The sequence below is a fragment of the Halyomorpha halys genome, unplaced genomic scaffold, assembly GCF_000696795.3.
Source record: "Halyomorpha halys isolate HHAL.00 unplaced genomic scaffold, Hhal_1.1 Scaffold12.1, whole genome shotgun sequence".
NCBI classification, from domain to species: domain Eukaryota; kingdom Metazoa; phylum Arthropoda; class Insecta; order Hemiptera; family Pentatomidae; genus Halyomorpha; species Halyomorpha halys.
In genome coordinates this window covers 481,354-506,913 of record NW_027109908.1, presented here as the reverse complement: position 1 = coordinate 506,913, position 25,560 = coordinate 481,354, and the positions used below count along the sequence as shown (strand labels likewise).

Genomic DNA, 25,560 nt, shown 5'->3' with positions numbered 1-25,560 from the left:
GAGAACATAATTTAAAGTGGAGTAAATTTGCTAAAATATAAGTTATAATAGAGCTATTTATGTTTTATGGTTCCTAATATATAGCTATTTTGTTCTAGACCAAATTAAATGTATTAAAAGAAGATAATGGAAATTATGAAGTAGATTGTAGGAAGATAGTTTGGGTGGCGGTCAATAAAATATCAAAATAGTAAAATAAAACTATATATTGTTAACCAACGTTTCGCCTCACTTTTCAGGGCTTCATCAGGGCTGCCATACTGATACAAATAGAGACAACTCAGTTCTCATCTTTATTTTCCCACAATCAAATTAAAGGTACTTTTGAGAAAGAGTTTTTGAAAACTTGGCATTCAAGCCCTGTTATACTTTTTCAAGCATATAAGGATAAGACCTGGTATTGAAGAGCACGCGCTTATCGATTCATAGCGTTTAATAAAAATCGTTATAGCTGATTTCGAGAAAATCAATTCCATAAACTGACATTTTCAGTTGAGCCATCGATAAGTGGCTTGGAGGGTTTGGGAAACATTTTTATTATAGACATTTTCCAAGGGTCAGGGAAATAGATGGATCGGAGTGTAGCATTATAGATATAGGTAAGGAATAGAATGGCTTTACGAGGGAGCTGTTTCAGAATGTGTGTTGTGATAAGATGGTGGCCAGGAGCTTTTTTAGAAGGTAATTTGTAGATGATGTTCATTATTTCTGAGGGATGAAAGGCATTAGGAGGAAGGGTCATTTGGAGTGGAATTGTAATCACTGCTTCAACATGTTCAAGATGGGTTGGATTAAGGATATCAGGATGGGGGTTAAAAGTTTTGAAGAGGTATTCGCCGAACATTTGAGTTTTTTCTTCATCTGATCGTGTCCAAGTCTTATTTTCAGAGAGAAGTGGATGGTTGAAAGAGCGGAGTATATTAGCTCCAAATCTGCTAAAGTAGCATCCTTTTTGTCACGCCTCATGCCAAACGTCGGAGGTCCCAAAGAAAGTAGCCGAAGGCTTCAGGCTACTGTTGTCCTCACCATTATGTTATATGCAGCCCCGATTCAGAAAGAAGCGGTGGTTACCAAATCATACAGGAGACAGATGGTTTCATTATATCGCATAGTTTGTTTAAGAACAGTTAGCGCTTTTCGAACTGTTTCCTATGAAGCGGTGTGTGTGATAGCCCGAATGCCACCTGTGGAACTCCTTGTTGAAGAAAGAAGCAGGCACTATGGACGATGCTTGAGCTTTTCCAGAGAAGAAGAGTGGAAAATAACGATCGACCAGTGGCAGCAGCGTGAGGAGGCTGCAGATTCCGGGAGGTGGACTCACAGGTAAATACCCGGGTGGGCAAGTGGTATGGTCGCCAGCATGGGGAGGTGGATTTCTACATAACCCAATTGATGACCGGACATGGATGCTTCAGAGCCTACCAGTACCGCTTCAAACTGGATAACACCGCAGAATGCCCTGGATGGGATGAACTCCCATCCCTCTGAAATCATCCTCCAAATAATCCAGCCACCAACGCCTGTGTCTACCCCTTTTCCTTTTTTCTCCTAGTGCACCATTCAGCCTACAGGGTTCCATCCTTTCCACATGTCCCAACCTTCTTAGTCTGCTCTTCTTAATAGCACAGAGGATATGAGGCTCTCCATACAATTCCTTTATTTCGTCATTCCTTCTGATTCTCCATCTGTGCTCCTCTTTAATGGCTCTAAAGATCTTTCTCAGGACTCTTCTCTCTTAGTAGTAGAGCTCTTCTATTTTCTTTGGTTAGAGGCCACGTCTCACTGCCATACATTACCACTGGCCTAATTATTGTTTTGTATAACAAAAGCTTTGCTTTCCTGGAAAGAATTTTGTATCGGAGAGCTTTTAGCTGGGCATAGAAACATCTGGTTCCTGCTACCATTCTGCCCTTAATTTCTACTAGAAGCAATCTCTATAACTAAAAATATCAACGATACTGTAAACTACAAAAGTGACACAACAAACCTAAATGCGTAATATGCCACCATAATAAATAGGCTCGTCATGGAGACAGATGGAATGAGTAAATTTATATTGATATTCTAGAATTCAGAATTATAATATTCAATCTGAATAGCCAAATTAATTAAATATAGACATATTAATAAGGAGGTAGGCAAACGGCACAAAGGCGTATTGATATGACCAACGAGGCAATTACCTTGAATAACTTAATATTGATTTGTGCTAAAGATACAGATGAATGTATCAACAGTGAACGATATTTTTAAACAATTATGTGTAAAGGTGCTTCAACACTTTTGCTAAGCAATGGAAAATTCGTGCATACGAAAGCTTGGATGGGTTATCTGGATTGCTTTGAATATGTGTCCAAGTGTCGGTTTTTGGGCACATCAAAAAGTGCTTGCACTGCATCTACAAGTTTTTTTAATAGAAATGTTGGATTTGATTTACAAAAAAAAAAAAAAAAACATCCCATAAAAAATTGATATTTCATATGAATCGACCCAAGATTAAGGAAGATGAAAATATGCTCCAATTATTAGGCAGGTGTTCCATTTATTAAAGCTTTTTTTTTTTATTATCTTTATTCAAATTTACAACTGTATATTATATAATACATTCAGTAAATTTTATCTTAGTTAAAATGGAGTGTTACATGCGTGTAAAGAAACTATCCATTGGTAGCACTCTAATGACAGACATTTTACATTAGGTGGTCTCGTGGCCATCTTCTTTTCAGGCGCCTCGGAGGATTGTCAGGAATGGAAGAGGATGCAAGGTTACAAACTAGGGAGTTGATAAATTTCATTTGAGAAATTTCGATAGCATTCAGATATCTATGGTATCCAGATATCTTCTATTTTATAGAAATAAAGGTATTTAATTGGTAACTGGTAAACACAAAACAAGCCTTTGGAAAAGAATCCAATCATAATAATAGTTTTTACAGGACTCAATATAAATTAATTAATTAACTTATTTTTGTATAATTGCCTTCAGCGATTATCCTGACATCCCGACTAAATCTCGGTACAGTACAAAGGCAATAAAAATTTTTATGCACGCACATACACACGTTATATACATCTATGTATTCCATATATAGGTAAGTGAATGTTAAAATATTTTTTAAATAAATCAAATGGTATCCATGTTAAGTCCCAACACTCTTTATAATATCGATAGTCCAACGTTTCGGCCATCCTCAAGGATAATCTTTTTTTTTTTTATTTATTGATATTTACAACTGTATAAAAAATACAACAAGTAAATTTGATCGTAATTACATAATAATATGATACAGGGTGTAGAGAAACTACCCAGTAGTAGAACTCTAAAAACAGTTTACAATATAAGGTCACGAGGCCATCTTCTTTTCAGGCGCCTCGGAGGATTGCCAGGAATGGAAGAGGAAGCAAGGTTAGAAACTTGTGGGTTTGGGTGGTTAGGGAGTTTAAATTGGAAGGAGTGATATCTGGTTTGGGCTAGATCGGTTACATAGGAAACATTCAGGTCTTTATGTATTTTATTTATGACAAAGTAAGGAGCAATGAGGATTTTACGAAGGATTTTGAATTGTAAGGATTGGATACGAGAGGAATTCGAAGGTTTAATGGAGCCCCAAAGCTCAACTCCATAGTTAGATCAGTCTTTTGTAATGGGTTGGAAGTTTTGACTGTTCGTCTAGTAAGTGCTGTAGTAGTCGAAATCGACGTGCAGTTTCCTGTCTTTTCAGTCTTGTGCGAGGATTCCAGGTTAATCGTTTGTCGAAATGTAGTCCAAGGTAGCGGATCTGTTCGACAGGGGTAAGAGTAACATTATTAAATGAAACTGTAGGGCAGTCGGTTGGTTTACGATGAAGGGTAAAGGTTATTTGATGGGATTTGTTAGAATTTATCTTAATCCTCCAATTACGACACCATTATTCGAGGGTTATGATATGGGATTGAAGAGTTTGGAACACAATTAATGGGTTATTATTAACTGCCAGCACACATGTGCACATCTTCTTTTCAGGCGCCTCGGAGGATTTTCAGGAATGGAAGAGGATGCAAGGTGTGAAAGGGGGTTTGAGTGGTTACGGAGTTTATCGATAAAGAAGGAGTGATATCTGGTTTGGGCTAGATCAGTTACATAGGGAACACTAAGGTCTTTATGTATGAGTTTTAAAGTCTTATAGAAAACAAATATTTAGATAATTGACATAAAAATGTGTTATCTACATTTTAATGGTATATGTTGAAATAAGTTTTTTTTTAACATAATTCAATTATAATAAATAAATAAAATATTAGTAATAGAGATCGATAATCCATAGAAGATTTTCTTGATGGTATTTAACTATCCCATTATTCTGTATTTCTGAAATATAATGTGGATTATGTAAATGCATAAACAAAGACACATTTTCTATTCTATATAATATTATGTAAATTGCTCCATTACTATTCATTATAATTATCATAACTATCACTAATACAATACACCATAAGAGATATTAGGCAATTCAAGTGATAGTGGAAACATTTCCCCTTGCTTTCAAAACGTTCCGGATCATCCAGGAAGGAAGTTATGGAGGCTTTATTTTTCCAAAGTTTTTTCTGGATCTTGATTACTTTGGGAGAATCGAAAGGTAGAGATTTAAGCTTTATTTTTTAGTTACATGAGATTTAATTTAAACTACTAAGTCTAGTACTTATTTGTTTTTTTTAATATAACAAAATGATGGTGAAGTTTTCTTAAGCATACTGACTGAGCTTCAATCTTCGAAACATTCTTAATATCATTATATCTATACTACAATAAAAATATTTTGGTCCAGTCAACTAAAAGTAAAGTAACTTCCGATGCAGCTAAGTAGAATCTATTGTTTGTATCTACGAGGTACCATAAGAACAACTTTTGTTTTTCACTATATAGACGAGACTTCGGTTAGTCTTTTGTTAATTGTTTTGTGAGGCACACATCACGTTAAACTTTTTCTTTAACCTATGAAATGGAGGGTTTTAGAATAGAAAAACTTTCAATTCTCAAGAGAAAGTCAGACAGGCTGTCGAAAACATCTTCCAATTCAAGCCGACCACATTTTACTATGAGGCAATTGATAAACTGCCAGGAAAATGGGAGAAGGTATTATTAGTGGTGAATATATAATTTTGTTATTTATTGAGTGCAAAATAAATGTCTGAAAAAAAAAAAAAAACTGAAGTTACTTATCAATCGATCCTAATATTAATAAAATAAAAAAAAATTAATAACAGTAATTGACATTAATAAATGTAAAAAAAGAGAATTAGTTACACATACTTTCGTACATATTTGTTTTCTTAAAGTAACCAAATATGTCCGGAATGTGAGAGCTATTATTGCCACATGATATGGTAATCCAGTGTCTATCAAATGCCAGCAGTCTGTCAGTATGTGTTTAACAGTTAGTGGCACGTTACACTGTCTACTTGTTGGTCTAGATGTCCCTGATAGTAAGTATTCTAGGGTTAATCCAGTGTGTCCAATTCATAGTTAGGTCAGTATTAATTCCTGTCGTCTGAAGCGTAGATTGACGTCTTCCATGGAAGTACAGTAATCATGATTCGTTTTCTGTTGTGTTGGACAACCAGTGCTTTACAGAATTGTAAGCTTAGTCCTCTCCCGATAGCCATAATATATTGGCTCTCCAATTTTCAAGTCGATCATAAATTTGTAATGAAAATTTGCTATCGAAGTATTTGCAATTATTAATATTATAGGGGTCTTTGCCATATGGCTTGTCTTTCAACAAAGAGCACTTTGCAAGTGGCTAAGGAACACATGTGAATTTTCCTTCCTGAACAGTTTATTAAAAACAGGTATTGCCTGCTGGCTTTGTTGGTAGTCAGGTCAATCATAAACAACCCTTGCACCTTTCAAAATGTACCACCTCTTTTAACGTATTTTTAGTGGCTGATGATAGCCAATGGGAAATAAGGTTCCGGAAAGGTAACGCCTCTACTAAAGAGAGGGGGGTCTGACCAGAGAAGCAGGAGAGGTGCAGAAGTGAAAAGAAGAGGGCAAGATGCACTTTGACCATACAAAGCCCTAAGAACGGCAATGAGACCTGGACGCCATCCCTTATGAACAAGATGACACTCACGTTACTACACCCACCACCCAAATTAACCAACTCAGCACTCATTCAGATATATATTAGGTAATAATGTAATAATCGATATTTTATGGCAAAGCAATTATATGATCATTTTAATAATATCATCTATCAATCATTGTAAATAAACATTTTGTTCCTTGATGTAAGTAATTTACTATCATATTACCCAAAACCACACCTTATTATTTTATATAATTAATAGTAATGATATTTTATAGAAATATAAAACAAAACCTGAGTCTAGTGCTCCATTACAAAAACAATAAACAAAAGATAAAAGAAGTTCTTTATAACAAAACAATAAACAAAAAATCCAAAACAGATTGGATAATACACAACTATGAACATAATATTCATTGCTCCATTATATTTAACTTAAAATAAGGAGAATTATTTTAAATATACGAAAGCGTGATATAAATGAGTATAATAATTGGGTTCGAAAACTATTTATATAATAGAATTTATATGTCACATACAAAATTAAACTTATTACATATTGTTACAATGTAATTATACAGCCTGTTCAATTTGGCTTCACTATCAATGTACAATGTATTTTCAATGTTTTGTAAGTCGCAAGTTACGGATATGGGTGGCTTTAAGATATATTGTCTATTTTCTTTAAAGGTGGAATAATGTAGGAGGATGTGGTACAAGCTATTATTGAAATAATTTTTGCAGAATGGACAGAGTTCGTTGGCCTTGAAAGTGATGGTTTTCCTTCCGTGGTGTAATTTGATATGCTCCAGGTTTCGTAATCTTAGTTGGCTGATGCACCTTATTTTATTTATTTTTTAATTTAACATATCTGTTAAATATACTTCAGATTTGAGTAGGTTTAAACTGCAGAGTGATCGGTATATGAGGTTAATGTTTAAATTCAATGTTCTATTGATGTCAGTTGAGAAGTTGTGGTTCAAGATCTTTTCAAGAACATCGCCTTTATGTCTCAATATTCCATTTCCATATGAACTATTGAACTCTTTTCTACATTCATATTGGTGAGCTATCATATTGAGTTGTGAGACCCAGTTGTATTCCACGTCAGGATTTTCTGCATCTAACATCCTCAGTCTGTTGAAACATTGTTTTGGGAGTCTCTTTTCTGACATTAATGACAGCTTGGACCAGTTGTTGATGATCTTTGTTATTACTTTTTAACTTAATGGACTTCTACCTGTCTCGAGACGAACTATATAGTTTGGGGTATTCTTGGTCCATTCATATAGGTATTTAATAAATTTCATTTGAGAAATTTCGATAGCATCCAGATTTCTAAGGTATCCAGATATCTTATATTTTTTTAGAAATAAAGGTATTTAATTGGTAACTGGTAAACACAAAACAAGCCTTTGGAAAATAATTTAATTATAATAATAGTTTTTACAGGACTCAATATTAATTAATTAATTAACTTATTTTTGAATAATTGCCTTCAGCGATTATCATGGCATCCAGACTAAATCTCGGTACAGTACAAAGGCAATAAACATTTTTACACACGCACACACACGTTATTTACACCTATCTATTCGATATGTAGGTTAATGAAAGTAAAAATATTATTTAAATAAAACAAATGGTATCCATGTTAAATCTCAACACTCTTTATAATATCAATAGTTCTACGTTTCGGCCAATTCGGCCATCCTCAAAGACAGTCTTAAATCCTTATAATAACACACCTTACATCCTTATAATAATTTATTTATTGTTATTTACAACTGTATACGCATATATACAACAAGTAAATTTGCTGTAGCTGACATAGTGACATGATAAAAACATGTGGAGAATCTACCCACTGATAGAACTCCAATAACATTTCTAGAGGAGAAGATCTCGAGCCCATCTTCTTTTCAGACGCCTAGGAGGATTATTAGGTAATGAAGGAGAAGCCAGGTTAGAAACAAGTGGATTTGGGTGGTTGAGAAGTTTATTATGGAAGGAACGGTATCTGGTTCTGGCCAAATCGGCAACATGTGGAACATTGAGGTCCTGATGGATGACTTGATTTGTGACAAAGTAAGGAGCATTAAGGATTTTACGAAGGATTTTGGACTGTAAGGATTGGAGGAATTTGATGGTTTAGTGGAGCCCCATAGCTCAACTCCGTATGTCCAGATAGGCCTTATAATAGTCATGTAGATCGGCCTTTTGTAATGGATTGGCAATTTAGACAGTTTGCCTAGTAAATGTTGCAATAGTCGGAATCTACGAGCGGTTTCTTGTCTTTTTAGTGTTGTATGAGGATTCCATGTCAGTCGTTTGTCGTGATGTAGTCCTAAGTAACGGATCTGTTCGACAGGAATAAGTGGGGTATTATTAAAGGATATTGTAGGGGAAGAGGTCATGAGTTTACGTCGAAGGGTAAATGTGATTTGGTGGGATTTATTGGAATTTATTTTAATCCTCCAGTTTTGGCACCATTCTTCAAGGGTGGTGGTGTGGGACTGGAGGGTTTTGGATACAATGTAAGGATCATTGTTCACTGACAATAGACATGTGTCATCGGTATACGTGGTGAGGATTGTGTTAGGATGGGTTGGAATGTCAGCTGTGAAAGCTGTATAAAGGATAGGACCATGGATACTATCCTGTGGTACACCAGCAGACTGACTGAATAGGAATGAATAAGCGCCGTTGTAATACCTTACATCCAAATTTAAAATTTTGTTTGCAGGCTGTTCTGCCATATTAATTATAAGGCAAATTACCCTATTCTGTTACAATTTCATTAATTTATAAAACTTTTAATTTTAGACCAAATTACACTATCAACTATCATTGTGATAAAAATTAATGAAAGTGTGACAAAACCGGGTAATTTGACTTGTAATTAATAACCTGGAAAGAACAGCCTGCAAAACATTTTTAAATTTGGATGTGAGGTGTAAATTTATTTTTAAGAGTGTCTTTGAGGATTGCCGAATTGGCCGAAACGTTGGACTATTGATATAGTAAAGAGTGTAGGGACTTAACATGGACATCAATTTATTTTTGTATATAATCAGTTTATCATTTTTATTATTTAAAAAATAAATACCAGCCTCAAGAAATTGAAAAGATTAGATATAAAGAAAAAAAAAAAACTTTTTTTTTTAGATTATTTCTAGAATATTCTCCTTGATATTACCTTAGGGTTGCTTCCCCGTGCATTTAATATTTCAGGATATGATTAAGAAACTCGGCTACAAAACTTTACTTTTAGATTTATGAATATTTTATTTTCAATCCTTAAGGGGAGAATCTTTTTTGCTACTTTAGTACTATTTACATTTATATATTAAGTATATCACATATTAAAAGATGTAATATACCAAAATTACTTTAAAGTTTATAGATATAGGGTAATTAATACGAAGAGATATCATAAAACTTCTAAAAAGGCATCTATGAAATAACATGCTCAAGACAAGTTAACCTGCGAGTTGCAATAGAGTTTATAAAGAAACAGTGCCCAAAATGATTTTTTCGTTTTAATGATTATAATTCAGTCTAAAATTTGTCATTTTTATTTATTATTGTTTTAGAACAGAGTTCTGGATACTTGAATTATGTTTATCAAAACCCATTTCATCGCGACATTTTTCCTTTTTTTTCTAACATAACTGGTTTTGGATCCGGCCTTGCTGCAATACTACTGCTATACAATAAGTAAGTATTTTTTATATTACTTTTAAAATAACAATATAAATTAAAATTAATAGATTTGGTTTACATTTGACATATGAGACTTTTTACTTTTACTTTCCTATGTATGGAACATGTAGTAAGAGAAAATATTGTGATGGTAGAAAATTTCGAAATCCAGTTTTCAACCGAAATACACGTATGAGGTCCAAATAACCAGGTTTTGCAACTTCGTCTGTAAGTGGTTAGCTCAAAAACAAAAATGGTTAGAAAATCAAATTTCATATTTACGGTGGGTATATGCCTGAGATTTGACGGTCATATATCAATAAAATCGACGGATCGGAAAGCAATATATGGAATCGATTTTTCACATTGATTTTCTTGAAAATTACTCGAACGATCTTAATTAAACTCGGTGTATTTTCGTACAATTGAATGGTATTTATGGTCAAATAGATTTTATTGATAGCGTGGTAGTGCTTAAATGCGTATTTTTTAAAAATCTTCTTCTAAAGGACCTTTGATTTTTTTTTAAACATGCTTTTCAGCGTAATCAATATTTAACTATGGATGCAAACAAAATATTAAAGAATTTTGAGAATAATTAAAAGAGAAAAAAACAACAGAAAACCAAGATTCGATGCATTACACCTTAGTTATCTTTGTTAAACTGTTGTATTTTTGGCAGGATCAAAACTTAGTTATTCCCACAACCAAAAATATAAAAGTTCGAATTTTCATAGCAACAGAACAAACAAATATTTACATTTTTCACCTGGTTTAATATTTTTTTTTTAAGGCCAAACAATAGTGATAGCTTCAACTCGAGCTCACTAATTTACACAAAAACGTTGGCGTGTATGAAGGGTAATAAATGAATGTTGTAAGATGCGCGAGACGCACCATATTTTTATTCATTGTTTCCCCTCATTAATAAAAAATATGAATGTACATAATTATTTTTATTTAGTTAATTTTTTTTTTATTTTATTAGAAATTTGACTTTTCAAAGTTTTAAAAAAGTATTTTTTCTTGTAAACAATTGTTTTCTTTTACAGTAATTCTAAGTGATGATTTAATTCTCTAAATTATAAGATTGTCCAATGAGAGAGAGAGAGAGAGAGAGAGAGAGAGAGAGATATTAATGCGGGATAAAGTTGATCGCCTGCCCGTGGTGCTGCCTATAAAACAAACTACCATCAACAAAAAAGACAGGAGTTGCGTGTTATTACTTCTTCTTCAATTCGGTGTTCCCCAAAGTAATTATGGGTAATTAAGCAAAACTATGTGAAAAAAAAATTAATCGATGACGTAGAATTCTTTTTTTTACCTTTAGTTCTGTTGTATTGCTAACAAAATAGGATTACTATTTTTTTTTCTCGCTTTCTGTCACTGGTACAGTTCTCAAGGTAGAGTCCACGCCTACGCCTCCACTCTCTAAGCTATAGACGGCCCGGCAATATTTATTAATCAGTTGCATATTATTAGTTGTTTGTTTTGTTAGGTCTACCAATGCCGTTATTCTTTGTTATTAATTTTACTTTTCTGATCTATTAAGAAGAATTATTATTATCTATTTATTTTATCTTATTTTCATTTAATTATAACATTGTATATAGCTTGGGGGTCTTTTGTACGACACTATAATAAGTGTCCCCCCCCCCATAATCAATTGTTATAAAAAAAAATATAACGGTTATATCAACCATGTAAGGCCCACCAGGGCGATCTAGTATTAAATGAAAAAAAAATAAAGATGTTAATTAAATTTTTTATATTCAACAATGATTTTACATTTGTTTAGGAAGCACCCCCATGGTATCATTATCACGCCTGAAGACGATAGTGGAAGGTTTACAGATGCATTCATTCCGAAGGTAGAAATAAAATTCGTGACACACGGCTGGACTGCAGATGAAAAGTCTACTGGAGTTACTGGCATTAGGAAAGGTAATAAGCAATTACTTTTCTACTACACTCTTTTCTTTTTTTCTCATAACTTACACATAGCAGAAATGTGGAATAAATATATATGTATAAAATAAAACTCCGATACATTTCCTAGTATTATATAGTTACATTACTATATTATATTATTACGTAGTTATTATATTTGTATTAAAAAATTTGGATTCAATTTGATCCAAAGAGTTTGTTTTCTTAATATTATTGAATTATATTCATAAACTAAAATAAAAAAAAAAATTAATAAGTTATTTGACGACATAAAAAAAACATTTAAATAATGTTAATATTATTAAACGTCAATTTAGAAACCCAATCATATATATTTTAATTAATAGAGATATAGGATTAATTTTTAATTTTTACGTATTTTGCTTTTAAAAGATTTTTTTTTTCAAAAACAACCATGAAATTTGGTTTCAGAAAGTACAAATTTAACTAGAATCAATGATTTAATATTAGCGATTTTTTTTCTTATTTATTTATTGATATTTACAACTGTATAAAAAATACAACAAGTAAATTTGATCATAATGACATAATGATATGATACAGGATGTTGAGAAACTACCCAGTAGTAGAACTCTAAAAACAGTTTACAATATAAGGTCACGAGGCCATCTTCTTTTCAGGCGCCTCGAAGGATTGCCAGGAATGGAAGAGGAAGCAAGGTTTGAAACTAGTGGGTTTGGTCTTTATGGATGGTTTTATTAGAAACAAAATAAGGAGCATTGAGGATTTTACGAAGTATTTTGGTTTGTAAAGATTGGATACGAGAGGAATTCGAAGGTTTAAAGGAGCCCAAAGCTTTTAACAAATTAGATATTTATCTATTTATTTATTTATATTTTGTATTGAAAATAACTCTCCACATCATTTTCCAACTGAAAGGAAAATCGTAACGTTTATGGTTACTTTGAATAGTCATTTGGAATAAATGTAACTTCTAATGAACTTTTTTTTAATATAATTTATTATTGTTATTTACAACTGAATAAAAATATATTCTAATAAATTTGCTGTAAGTAATATAATTACATGATACAAACATATGGAGAAACTACCCATTAATATAACTCCAATAACATTTCTAGAGGAGAAGATCTCAAAGCTATTTTCTTTTCAGATGACTAGGAGCATTATTAGGTAATGAAAGAGAGGTCAGGTTAAAAAGTGAGTTAGGGTGGTTGGGAAGTTTATCAGGGAGGTCCTGATGGATGACTTGATTTGTCACAAAGTAAGGAGCATTAAGGATTTTGGAATGTAAGGATTTGATTTGGGAGGAATTCGATGCTTTAGTGGAGCCCAAAGCTCATCTCCGTGTGTCCTTGTTATTGTCTCGTAGTCTATAAATGTAATGGATTGAAAGTTAAGACCCTTTGTCCAGTAGGTATTGTAATAGTCTAAATCTAAATTTTAATAAATAAATAAAATATAAAATTAATTACTAAGGTAATTAATAAATAAACTATAGCTAACAAAATAAAACGGAAATGTTATGCTGGATCTACACAGACGTGCAACTATTAAGCAAATCCTGATAGTGCGACAGCAAATACTAGGTTGCCCGACAGTAGTGGCAGTTATAGCTTTCACTATGACTATTACTGTCACTATCACAGTCACTGTAGAATTCTCACTTTATTATATATTTTATATAAACGTAAGTGAAAGTAAAATTGTAATTGTAATAAATTTATTTTATTAATGTATTGTTTTTATACAACTACCATTATTTGTTTAAAGTAATCTTATGACACTTGTTTTTTACTATAAATCCAAAACTTGTACAATCCCTAAACAAGGAGTCATCCATGCGTTTGTTTCGTTCTTTTAAATGTTTTCGGATATTACATTCGTTTCCTATATTTTCGTTATATAGGGTGTTTTTTTAAGCCCGATAGAACTTGAAATTGTAAAAAATAACACAAAAAATTAAATTGTAATCAAAATTTTTTTTTTATTCGAAAGATCAATACGTGACATTAACATTTGAAAATGATTTCGGGCATATGGGCACCGCGGCTGTTCTTGACGAAGCGCATTCTGGACGTCCAATTTTGGGCCACTTTTTCGAGCACTGCTGGCCGTATGTCACGAATAACACAACAATGCTGGCCTCCAAGGCGTCAATTGTTGCTGGTTTATCAGCATAAACCAGTGACTTCACGTAGCCCCACAGGAAATAATCGAGAGGTGTCAAATCGCACGACCATATGCGGCAATTTTGCTTATTAACAAACCCGTTAAGCCAAAAATGTGCCTCATCGCTGAACACAATTTTACAGAATGCGCTTCGTCAAGAACAGCCGCGGTGCCCATATGCCCGAAATCATTTTCAAATGTTAATGTCACGTATTGATCTTTCAAATAAAAAAAAAATTTTGATTACAATTTAATTTTTTGTGTTATTTTTTACAATTTCAAGTTCTATCGGGCTTAAAAAAAAACCCTATGAATAAAAAAAAACCTATAAATAAAAAAAACCCTATATGAAGGAACAAAATAAAAATTAACAAAAGGAAAGGAAGCCAGCAATGTAGGTGTAGATGATGAAAATTCGTGTAAATAGGACTTCATACCATATAAATTCAACCTTCCTTTTTAATTTAATTACTTTCAAATAAATCACAACTGTGCTTATTCATCCCTATTCCTTCAGTCTGCTGGTGTACCTCAGAGTAGTATCCTTGGTCCTATCCTTTATAAATATAACTCGAATAACATTTCTAGAGGAGAAGATCTCGAGGTCATTTTCTTTTCAGATGCGTAGGAGGATTATTAGGTAATGAAGGAGAAGTCAGCTTAACAAGTGAGTTAGGGTGGTTGGGAAGTTTATCAAGGAGGTCCTGATGGATGACTTGATTTGTCACAAAGTAAGGAGCATTAAGGATTTTGGAATGTAAGAATTTGATTTGGGAGGAATTCGATGCTTTAGTGGAGCCCCAAAGCTCATCTCCGTGTGTCCTTGTTATTGTCTCGTAGTCTATAGGTGTAATGGATTGAAAGTTAAGACCCTTTGTCAAGTAAGTGCTGTAATAGTTTGAATCGACACGCAGTTTCTCTAATGAACTTAAATGTGTATCTTGCATTATACTTATCGCATTGATCTTAACAAATATATAATCTATTATTTAGATTCATTAATAATTTAAGGTCCCTTCTAGCCACCTTTTACCAACTATGAATATTTCTAGTTTTGTCATGTTTTCTGGCATTTGTATGAACAGCCTTTGTGGACTCGTTATAGTAGTTTTTTTTTGCAACTTGGTATTGTACAAGAACGATAATAAATAGAACTCATAATAGATATTTGGTTCCATAAAAAAAACGAAATAAATTAAAATAACACTAGAACTGTGTAGATGAGCTTATCTATCTTTATGTCGAAATGACGTCATACCAAAACAAAAATGGCGGCTTGCTTTTCTCGAGAAAAAAAAATAGGCGGATTATAATTATCAAATAAGTGATATAGTACACTTTCCCAAACCGTAAAATACTGGATTTATACAGTTTTTTGGAAAGTGTCTTAATATACTTATTTAGTAAATATAATCCCACTTATTTATTTTTTACAAAATCACTATTTAGTCCCGAAATATGTATTGGAATTTATTTTATTTTTTCCACTCAAAAAAGTAAGTTGCTATTATTATTTGTCGTTTTAAAGTTGGTGCTATTTTTTATTGCCCTAAATATACTAGGCAGACTCATCCATTGAAATAATTATAAATTAGGGTGAAATAACTGACTTTTTTTTCCCGTTTTTGAACTGTATAAATTATAAAATACTCAACATATTTTCGCTATTTTATCAATTTTTTACATATTTTCCCCGCCTCCGGTAATCGGCCACTATAGAAGTGTGCAAAGAAAATGCAAAATCGAGAGCGACCAAGAATGATAAAGTATGTTGAAGAGATAAAGTATAAGAATAAAAGGATATCTCACAAGAATCTCCTTCAAGCAAGTGGACGGAATATCGAATAGATTTCCATACACAATCGGAAACGATGATTATGTCAATATCGTAGAAACGATATTCAACACTATCGTGAGATTTCCTTGAGCAAAGTTAAATACCATTAGAATTCTGTATTGAAGAAAACAAAAGTAGACTTTATACGTACAAGTAACTGATTGTGATCCCACCAGATGGCAGCATCGGTTGGTTATATTAATATCTTAGATATAATATAACCAACGATATTAAAATAACCAAAATAATGTACACTATATTATATCGGGGTTATATTACAACAGTAATATGGTATATGGGCTTCCGTAACTAAGGTGCCTCAACCACAGATCTTTGCCATCTGGGAACTTTGGCGAGCAGGTTGGTTACCTCTATATAACCTTTCAGTATGTCAGAATTGACCAAGAAGGAGTTCAAGTAAAAAAAAACAAAAAAAAAACAGTTTAATATGGTGTATACGGTTTAAAATTTATTGTCGACAAACCACAATTATTGTTGCTTTTTATATTCCCAAATGCAACAATTTTTAGTAACTGGCTATTTTAATTTATTTGAAATTTACAACTGAATTAAAAATAAATATAATTAGTAAATTTGATGATAGTTATACAATGATATGACTGCAGACATGTGGAGAATCTATCCATTAATAGAACTCCAATAACATTTCTAGAGGAGAAGATCTCGAGGCCATCTTCTTTTCATACGCTTAGGAGGATTATCAGGTAATGAAAGAGAAGCCAGGCTAGAAACAAGTGGGTTTGTGCAGGTTAGGAAGTTTATCGCGGAAGGATTGGTGTCTGGTTCTAGTTAAATTGGCAACAAATGGAACATATAGGTCCTGATGGATGACTTGATTTGTGAAAAAGTAAGGAGCATTAAGAATATTACGAAGGATCTTTGATTGTAAGGATTGGATATGAGAGGAATTCAATGGTTTAGTGGAGCCCAAAAGCTCTACTCCGTATGTCCAGATAGGCCTTATTGTAGTTATATGATTTTTTTTGCAAGTTGCTGAAGGTTTAGAACATTTGTCTTATAAGTGTTCTAATTGTCTGAATTTACGAGCAATTTCCTGTATTTTCAGTCTTGAATAATTCCAAGATAAGTGAGGATTTATTAAACGATACTGTAGGACAGGAATTTATGAGTTTACGACGAAGGATAAAGGTTATTTGGTAAAATTTATTTTATTCCTCCAGTTTTGATACTATTGTTCAAGGGTGGTGATGTCAGATTGGAGGGTTTGGGATACAATCCAAGGGTCATTATGCAGTTATAATAGACCTGTCATCAGCATACGTGGAGGCGATAATATTAGTATAGGTTGAGGTGTCCGGTGTAAAAGCTGTATAAAGAATAAAACCAAGGGTACTACCCTGAGGTACACCAGCAGACTCAGATCAGAGGGATGAATAAACGCTGTTGTGATTTACTTTAAATAATCCGTAAGAAAGATATTGATACATAGGCAGAAATAGAAAAATATTAGCTTTAGTTGAAACTAATAGCTAAAATAAATGCGAACCTTATATTATATTATATTAAATACACCAATATTGTATCCATAAATATTTTAGCTATGAATAAAAATTGCTATAGATACGACCCTCATTCATGATGAACCACTAATAAATCAATATCGTCTACAGGACTATTTTAGCTATTGGTTCCAACTCTAGTTGGGATAGCTAATAGCTATTAGTTTTAACTAATTCCTAACTCTGATAGGAGGTAGGAATTTACGGTTTTCTTGTTTAGCACTTTCGGGCGCCAGACTTGATCAAAAATGCTCATATTTTAAAATATTTAAAATGAAATTTACGTACAACTGCAAGATTGTACAAACTTAGTACAAACACTAGGTCCCTCTTAGTTTCTGAATATAACATATAGTTAGGAAAAGCATCTTTATAAGAAACCATTAAGGAATTGGAAATTACATTTTTTTTTTCCAGAATTATGTTCCATAGAACATCTGTTTAAATTTTTTTTTAGAGTTATCTTTAGTTATTATATGTAATATAATTTTAAAATATTTAAATCTTTAATGTTTAAGAGCAGCTGGGAGCTTTTGTTTAAATAAGAGACACCTTTGATATCATAATTTCCTCCCAGAGCTCGCTAATATCGGCCCATTCTCTCTTGTTCTCAAAAGCGACAGCATAAAGTTGAAGCTATTAGCTTTGTTTCCATAATGGTCTTCGATTGTACTGTTTAATTGTTTATAGGGACCCGATCGGTACTTAATCTTACCTCTTTAGTCTGGGTTCTAGTCCTATTTTCTATAATAATATATTATAATAAACCAGAACGTGCGGTTTTTTTTTTCTTTTACATAAATTCGGTTATTAAACTGTAATTTTTTAAGAGTAAATATTTACCCTTGGTATTAGTTATTCAGATGTATATTAATTACTAGACAAACGAATAACTTGGAATCCTTCTACAAGATTTAAAATACAGGAAACACCACTACAATTCCGATCAACATGACTGTAATAAGGTCAGGATATATGAAGTTGAGCTTTGTTGCTCCACAGAAACTTCGGATTCCTCTCTTATCCGATCCTTACAATCCAAAACCCTCCGTAAAATCGTCAATGCTCCTTACTTTGTCACAAATGAAATCATACATAAAGATCTTAGTGTATATTTGTAACCGATCTAGCCCTATTCATTATGAACTACGTGACTATTATAAGGCCTATCTGGACATACGGAGTTGAGCTTTGGGGCTCCACTAAACCATCAAATTCCTCCCGAATCCAACCCTTACAGTCCAAAATCCTTCGTAAAATCCTTAATGCTCCTTACTTTGTCACAAATCAAGTCATCCATCAGGACCTTAATGTTCCATATGTTGCCAATTTGGCCAGGACCAGATACCATTCCTTCCATGATAAACTTCTCAACCATCCAAATCCACTTGTTTCTAACCTGGCTTCTCCTTCATTACCTAATAATCCTTCTAAGCGTCTGAAAAGAAGATGGCCTCGAGATCTTCTCCTCTAGAAATGTTATTGGAGTTCTATCAATGGGTAGATTCTCCACATGTTTGTATCATGTCATTATATCACCTGCAGCAAATTTTCTTGTATATAATACAGTTGTAGATAAAATTAAATAAATTATTAAAAAAAATTTAATTACCTAAAGATTAAATACATAATTCCTTTAAAAATACATATTTGAACTATTCTAAATAAAAATAAACTGCTAAACTTAATTAACCAGATTTGAAACAATGCATTTCCATCGAATTGATAGAATTTTAAAATATACAATCTTAAATAAGAGATAATTATTAAATCCAAGAATTGGGGGAAATTCTAAACTAGTTTCAGCTAATCCAAATGATCCTCCCACGCGTTTGCATATGCGCGACTCTTTTATTGTTTGGCAAACGTGTTTAGTCACCTGTTTTGATCAGACATTCCAAATCCACTTTATGGTAGAGTAATTACTGAATCAACACAAATTAATCCATTTCAGAATGGGTTTAATTATAACAAAAATGATTGATGAAAATAAAGTAATGTATTGAAGATAAATTGAAATAAGTTGTAGAGAGGGGTGTAAGCCAAAGTTACTATAATATTGTTAGTAATTTAATGAGAATTTAGATTGTTAGGAAGTTATTAATTGCTTGATTAATTGATTTCTTTAGCATAGCAAGAGGGGTCAAACAAGGTGACAGTCTAAGTCCCTTGCTATTTTTACTGTACATGGACGAAGTGTCTGCCATCTGTAAAAGAACAGAGAGGACGTTCCTGAGCCGTAGAAACCTACTTCCGGTCGTTACAACTCCTCAACGCGGATGATATTGTTCTCGTCGTGGACATCCCTGATAAATTCCAGCTGGCAGTGACTAAATGGCACGAAGAGCTCCACCGGAAAGTAATGGAAATAAATACCAGCAAAAGCAAGATATAACATGTGGGGAGGCAAGCGGAAGATATCCATACAGATTATAACGGAGAAGAAATGGAATTGGTTGCAGATTGCAGCTTCCTAGGAACTATAATAGTCATGTCTAGGAAAATAGACTCAGAAATATCAAACAGTAAAGGAAGCTAATGCAGCCTATTACCAGATCTACAATACTATAATAGGGAAGCGAGAGGTAGTTAGGAATGTCAAGCTCCATATCTACAATTCTGTATACTTGCTGATACTCTTGTATGGAGCTGAAAACTTGACATTTACGGATTGGCAGGAGAGTAGAGTCACTGACGGTGAGGAAGACGAGGAGAGATCGTGTCCGAAATGAGAGGATACACCGAGAACTGGGGATTGCCTCAGTGAAGGAGGTTCCGCAGACACGGCAGTTGAAATGGTTCCATGTCATTAGAATGGAGGAACATAGAGACCCCCTAAAAACCATGGACAATATACCGGATTATAGAAGGTATCGTGGACGATCAAAAATGTCCTAACTGGAGTATTTCGACAGGCTTTGCAGGGCAAGAGGGAATGATCTTCGTCAGACCAGGAATCTAGCTGCTGATTGAGAATGTTGGAATCGGTAGTTGAACGCTGAGTGGGCACTATAGGGAAAAGCAAAATAAGAAGAAGGGAAGTTATACAGCTGAGATGAGATGATGATAATGTTGGTTCACCACTCCGTGTTAATTAGAAGAAGAAATATGCTCTCTTACTTGCTGCAAGCGATTAGAAGCCCATATTCAGGTGGGTCACTTGTTCTGTGTTGCTGCCTGATTATATGCTGACCTCCGGGATATGTGCCCCTGTTGCCTACGCTCTGTTCCCTGCTTAGCTGGACATCTATAGTCTAGGGCTAGCAATTGAGTGGGGACAGGCCAGAGGTCCTTGAAATGTCTTCAGGTTCAAACAATACGCGATTAGCCCTCCAATTAGCTCAGGTTTGCTCTTTTCTTTCTAGGTGGCGCTGATCCTGATTGTTTCGTGTGTCAATAGATAGCGCTCCTAGTCTCATTCACATAATCAAAGGGTTCCCACATCTTAACCCACCCCGAAACTTAACACCTCAAGCCTGAGGAATGAACAGCACCTTTAGGATTATACAAAATCAGAGTTGATCTGATCTGTTAATACATTGAACAGAGCGTACCTATTTGTGTTGAGAAATTCAGCAACCTGCAAATAAAGTAACCTTGTAAGATCCTACTACTATTAAATTTGTACAATCTAATAAAAAAAATAATAATAAGACCATAATTTTAGAACATTTTTCAACGCCAATTTATTAATATTTTAGTATTTTGTGGAATTTTTAATGTTCAATTAATTTTTTTAGCTTATCTTGACAACGAAGATGACATCAACGTGGTTGAGATCGGCTGGGGGTCTTTTTCCAAGAACGAATACGCAATGACGACAATGCTCCTGTACCGAGTTGCAGAGTACGCCGGAATGACAATCCTGAAGATCCTTGACGAAGGAGTTTCAGAAATTGACAAAATCCATGTCATTGGACACAGCCTAGGAGCCCACGTTGCAGGTCTGATAGGTGGCTACGTACGCTCTGCTGGGCGTGGCTTAGTGGCAAGGGTAACAGGTATGTTGATAGTGGGATTGTTGCACTAAACGGCCATGAAATAAATAAATAAATATTGACTAACCCAGGTGGAAATTGAACCTGCAACGCACCAAATCAATCACTATAGGGCGATCGCCCGAACGTTCTCGGTTTGAACTTTCATCATACATATGGGTCTCATTCTCACAGGAAGAGGAAAAATTGACGTCCATTTATAATTTTGGAGCAAGGATCTTTAAATTGTAGATAAAAACTATATCTAAAAGTAAAATTATTTAGCAGAGAAGATGGTCGGAGGGGAGGGCGGAGGCGGTTAGCAAATAAACATAAATGAATAAAAAATTATTTATTCGTGCCGACGTTTTGACCTGAATTTCAGGTTTTCATCACGGCAAAAAAATAAAAAGAGATAACAACCATCACTCAGAGAAATATAAAAATTAAAAAAATAATAAAGCAATAAATTAGGAAATATATATGACAATGAATTGAAAATATAATAGTTGATTAATAACCGTGGAGACAGTACTAGATTGATAACAATGAAAGATAAAATATAATACCATACAGGCAAAAAGATATGTACTGGTACAGGTACAGGTATTTAGTGGTGGGCCTAATGGTCCAATTTGCCAACCCCTGGCGGCTACCTGAGTCGCCGCCACGTACTAACCAAGGTGGGAGTGTCAAGATTCATTCTTCGAGACCACCGAAAAATTAATGTTTAACTGTCCCAGGTGGGAATCGAACCCACAACGTTCCGAACCGAGCGCACTTGGACCTGCCCACCAACCCGCACGGCCGTGACGTCCCTAAGAAGATTTGTAAGTAGTGTATAAAAAAATTGAAAAACTTACGTACCTTATCTTATACATATCTTCTTACACATATGATATTATATTTCATTATTATCAATCTACCACTGTCTACTGCGATGGTTATTAATCAACTATTTTATTTTCAATTCATTGTTATGTATATTTCCAAATTTGTTAGTTTGTTTTTAATTTTTAGTTGCTTTTAATTTGTATGTTTCTCTGAATGATGGTTGTTATCTCTTTTAACTTGATGAAGACCTAAAATTCAAGTCGAAACGTCGGTACAAATAAATATTTTTTATGTTTATTTGCTGACTAAACCCCCAACCATCTACTCCACTTTTTAATCTACGGTAAGCTCTCTCATTTTATTTTAAAATTTTCAGTTATATATCTTTTTTAAGATATTCAGTTCTTTGATATTTGTTTCATAGAAGATGAAATAACGCTTTTAAGTTGTTGATAAGGAAATATATGTAATAAGAAGATGTAAAGTTAAAAAAACGTACCCGTGTAGGCCTCATATTTCGAGGCGACATATTTCCGTGACAACGTATACTCTATGCTAATATTACATAAATATAAATTAAAATCAATCCAATGTTATATATTTGAAATAATAAACCAGTTCACATATTGAATTCAGATATTTATTTTTGCTTGGTTATACATTAATTAATTTTTATACATATGATATAATATCCATATGTTAAACGAAGTCAATTTCCGTTACGGAACACTTTTTCTAACATGGCATCCCGCAAAATGATTTATAAGACGTTGTCACGTCAAAAGAAAATTTAGTATCAATTAAATATTGGATAATTCCTTAAAATCTAACAATGCAGAATACACTGTGTATTCTTGTTGTTCAAAAAGATTATAATAAAAAAACTATTTCTTCTCACATAAATCCAAATACTTCTTTATACCCAAAAATGATGTTCCTAATCTAAACCTATATCTCAGAACTATCGAACGTAATTAGTTCTATCTATTCACATATGAATATAAATTTGGTAGATGGAACTTTGTCCAAACAACTATAATTCAATTTATTTTAGTGAATTTCATGTAAACTACTACCCTACGAAGATAAACATCATAAATTACTTTATAGCTCATTAAACTAGCTTTAATTTGAGTGCTAAAAGATATCTGTACGTCAAAAGCTTTTTGAGATATCAATTTTTCAAAATAAATTCACTAACTACTGATCTTTCAGTACGACCCATACAACATTTTTATGAAAAGTTATATCTCGAAAATTATTTAACGTAAATAACTCTACTAGGTCTCATATTTTAGAACATTTACTCTACTTTAAATAATGTTTTCTTCCGTGTTCTAGTTTTGATAGTAGTTTTAAAAATGTAGAGCTCTGAATGAAAAATTAATTTTTTTAACGTTTCGAAACTGCCGCCATTTTGTAATCCCCCTGCGTATACTTGGCAGATTTATTAATGTTGACTAGTAATTATACATAGTTTCCAAAAATAGGGCAGAAATAACTCCCTTTTTTTCTTCCCGTTTCTTGTACAAATAGGACACTGGCTCACGGCTGAAGTGAAACAAAAAATAATTATTTGCTACATTATTAGAACCCGAACGATTTGAATTTTTTTTTTATTCTTATAAGTCATCTTTTTTTCATTTTCAGGCCTAGATCCTGCAAAGCCGCTCTTCGAAATGATCCGAGGCGAGGATTCCAGATTGGACCAAGGTGATGGTAAGTTCGTGGATGTCATCCATACTTGCATTGGACTTTCCTATGCAGAGAACTTGGGCCACGTAGACTTTTACCCTAATGGAGGATATTGTACTCAGCCAGGGTGTGTTAGTTACATAAATCCAGTTTCTACAGGTAATTATTATCATAATTAATATAATTATGCGAAATGTAAGTTTTAAAACCTATATTATATAATTAATGAATATAATTCAAAAAGATGAAGGGAAAAACCTTTTGGATCAGATTGAATTCACATTTCTTAATAAAAAATTAGATAATAATAAAAAATTTAGGAACGAATTTTTAGCCTTAAGCTGTTGATCAAACACTACAGGACTAAAAGTAAATTTAAGAGAAATACACATAAAATAGGAATAAATTAATTATAGATTTTAAATATATTAATAAATGTTTGTGTTGTAATCAGAATAATTAGTAATAAATGTTAATTAAATTATATTGAAAATGTAAATTAATCATTTAAGAAACATTATGTTATATGATAAGGTGATAACAAAGTCCTAACCTGTAGAAGATAGGTTCTGTTTTAAGGTTGAAAATGTAAATGAAAGGAAGTGAGTTTGTAAAAGTTTTAAATTTAAGAAGGAATTATATAGAAAAAGTAATGTAAGTAGGAATCTATTTTTAAAAAAAAAAAATTTTATAATGTTTTTATGATATTATTTTAATGATTAATTTATTTAAAGATGGGTCAAAGGCAATTAGCCGGCATTTTTAAGATTTTAAAAAAGAAAGTGACAATCAAAATAAAGGTATCCTTGAGAATGACCTGAGGGTCGAAACCTTAGAAGGTTTTGAAAAGAATAAAGTTGAGAAAAAAAAGATCAAATTTGTTTTTAAATAAACTAAACCACTCTCAAACAAGAATATATTAATAAAAATTAATCTAGTAAAAAAAACCTTTTTATCACTTTCGCAGACTTTAAAAAGACATATGATTCGGTATATAGGAAACACTACTAGAAGTACTAAAAGAATACGGGGTTGCCCAGAAAACTAGATTATTAATAGGGCTAACAATGACAGGGACAGATTCTAAAGTTAAATTCCAAGGATGCATCAGCGAACAATTTCACATCAGAATGGGACTCAGGCAGGGAAATGGGTTGTCTCCAGTGCGTGTGTACGTGGTACTGCACAAGATCATGAAGGAGTTATGGAAAATCAGCAATTCAGGTGCAACCAAAGGAACTAAGAATAATAACTTCAATTAAAAAATTAAATGACTCGCAAACGCGGACGACCTTGCCCTTTTAGCGGAAACATGAGAAAAGGCGATTGCCCGAACACCATCTCGGAAAAACAGAGGAAACAAAGAAAAACAATATCTTTTGAGAAGATGGAACTGATGACTAAGGGCGCGGGTTTTAAGAAGAAAAGGTCGCCAAAATAAAGAAATCTTTGCCACTAGTAGTTTTTCATAACAAGAAGAACATATCTATTATAGCTAAAATACGACATAACACGGTCATCAAGCCAGTGATACTCTATGGAACAGAAACCTCGTGTCTTCCCAGCCTGGGGGGGCTTTTGAAAATAGAAAGAAGAAATCTCAGAAGGATCTAAGGACCTAAGAGAACACCTGAAGGATACAGGTTGAGGTCGAATCAAGAAATCTAAAAAAATACAGACCCAGACCCAGAGCCTGGCGTTAGAATGAGAAGGCTGAGGTTCTATGGATACATGATGAGAATGAGAAGGCTGAGGTTCTATGGATACATGATGAGAATGAGAAGGCTGAGGTTCTA

The 25,560-nt window shown here is 33.2% G+C and overlaps 3 protein-coding genes across 3 annotated transcripts in view; 2 read left to right on the top strand and 1 right to left on the bottom strand.

The window, feature by feature from the left end:
- RYa-R (RYamide receptor) overlaps window positions 1–25,560 on the bottom strand; it is a 707,678-nt gene that overhangs the window by 568,922 nt on the left and 113,196 nt on the right. The window lies entirely within an intron of this gene.
- On the top strand, window positions 899–1,327 carry LOC136795923 (uncharacterized). Its single transcript, XM_067048085.1, has one exon. It carries the CDS (start codon window positions 899–901, stop codon window positions 1,325–1,327), a length of 429 nt encoding a protein of 142 aa, XP_066904186.1.
- The window catches only part of LOC106678973 (lipase member H-A), a 24,733-nt gene continuing 10,087 nt past the window's right edge, over window positions 10,915–25,560 (top strand). The window contains exons 1-4 of the mRNA XM_014417859.2: window positions 10,915–11,039; window positions 11,575–11,720; window positions 20,999–21,259; window positions 23,720–23,923. Of these exons, the coding sequence (XP_014273345.2) occupies window positions 10,915–11,039; window positions 11,575–11,720; window positions 20,999–21,259; window positions 23,720–23,923 (736 nt within the window). The remainder of the gene's footprint in view (window positions 11,040–11,574; window positions 11,721–20,998; window positions 21,260–23,719; window positions 23,924–25,560) is intronic.

Excerpts from the sequence above, each read along its gene's own strand:
- LOC136795923 (XM_067048085.1), top strand. The coding sequence starts at position 899 with ATGGTTGAAAGAGCGGAGTATATTAGCTCCAAATCTGCTAAAGTAGCA.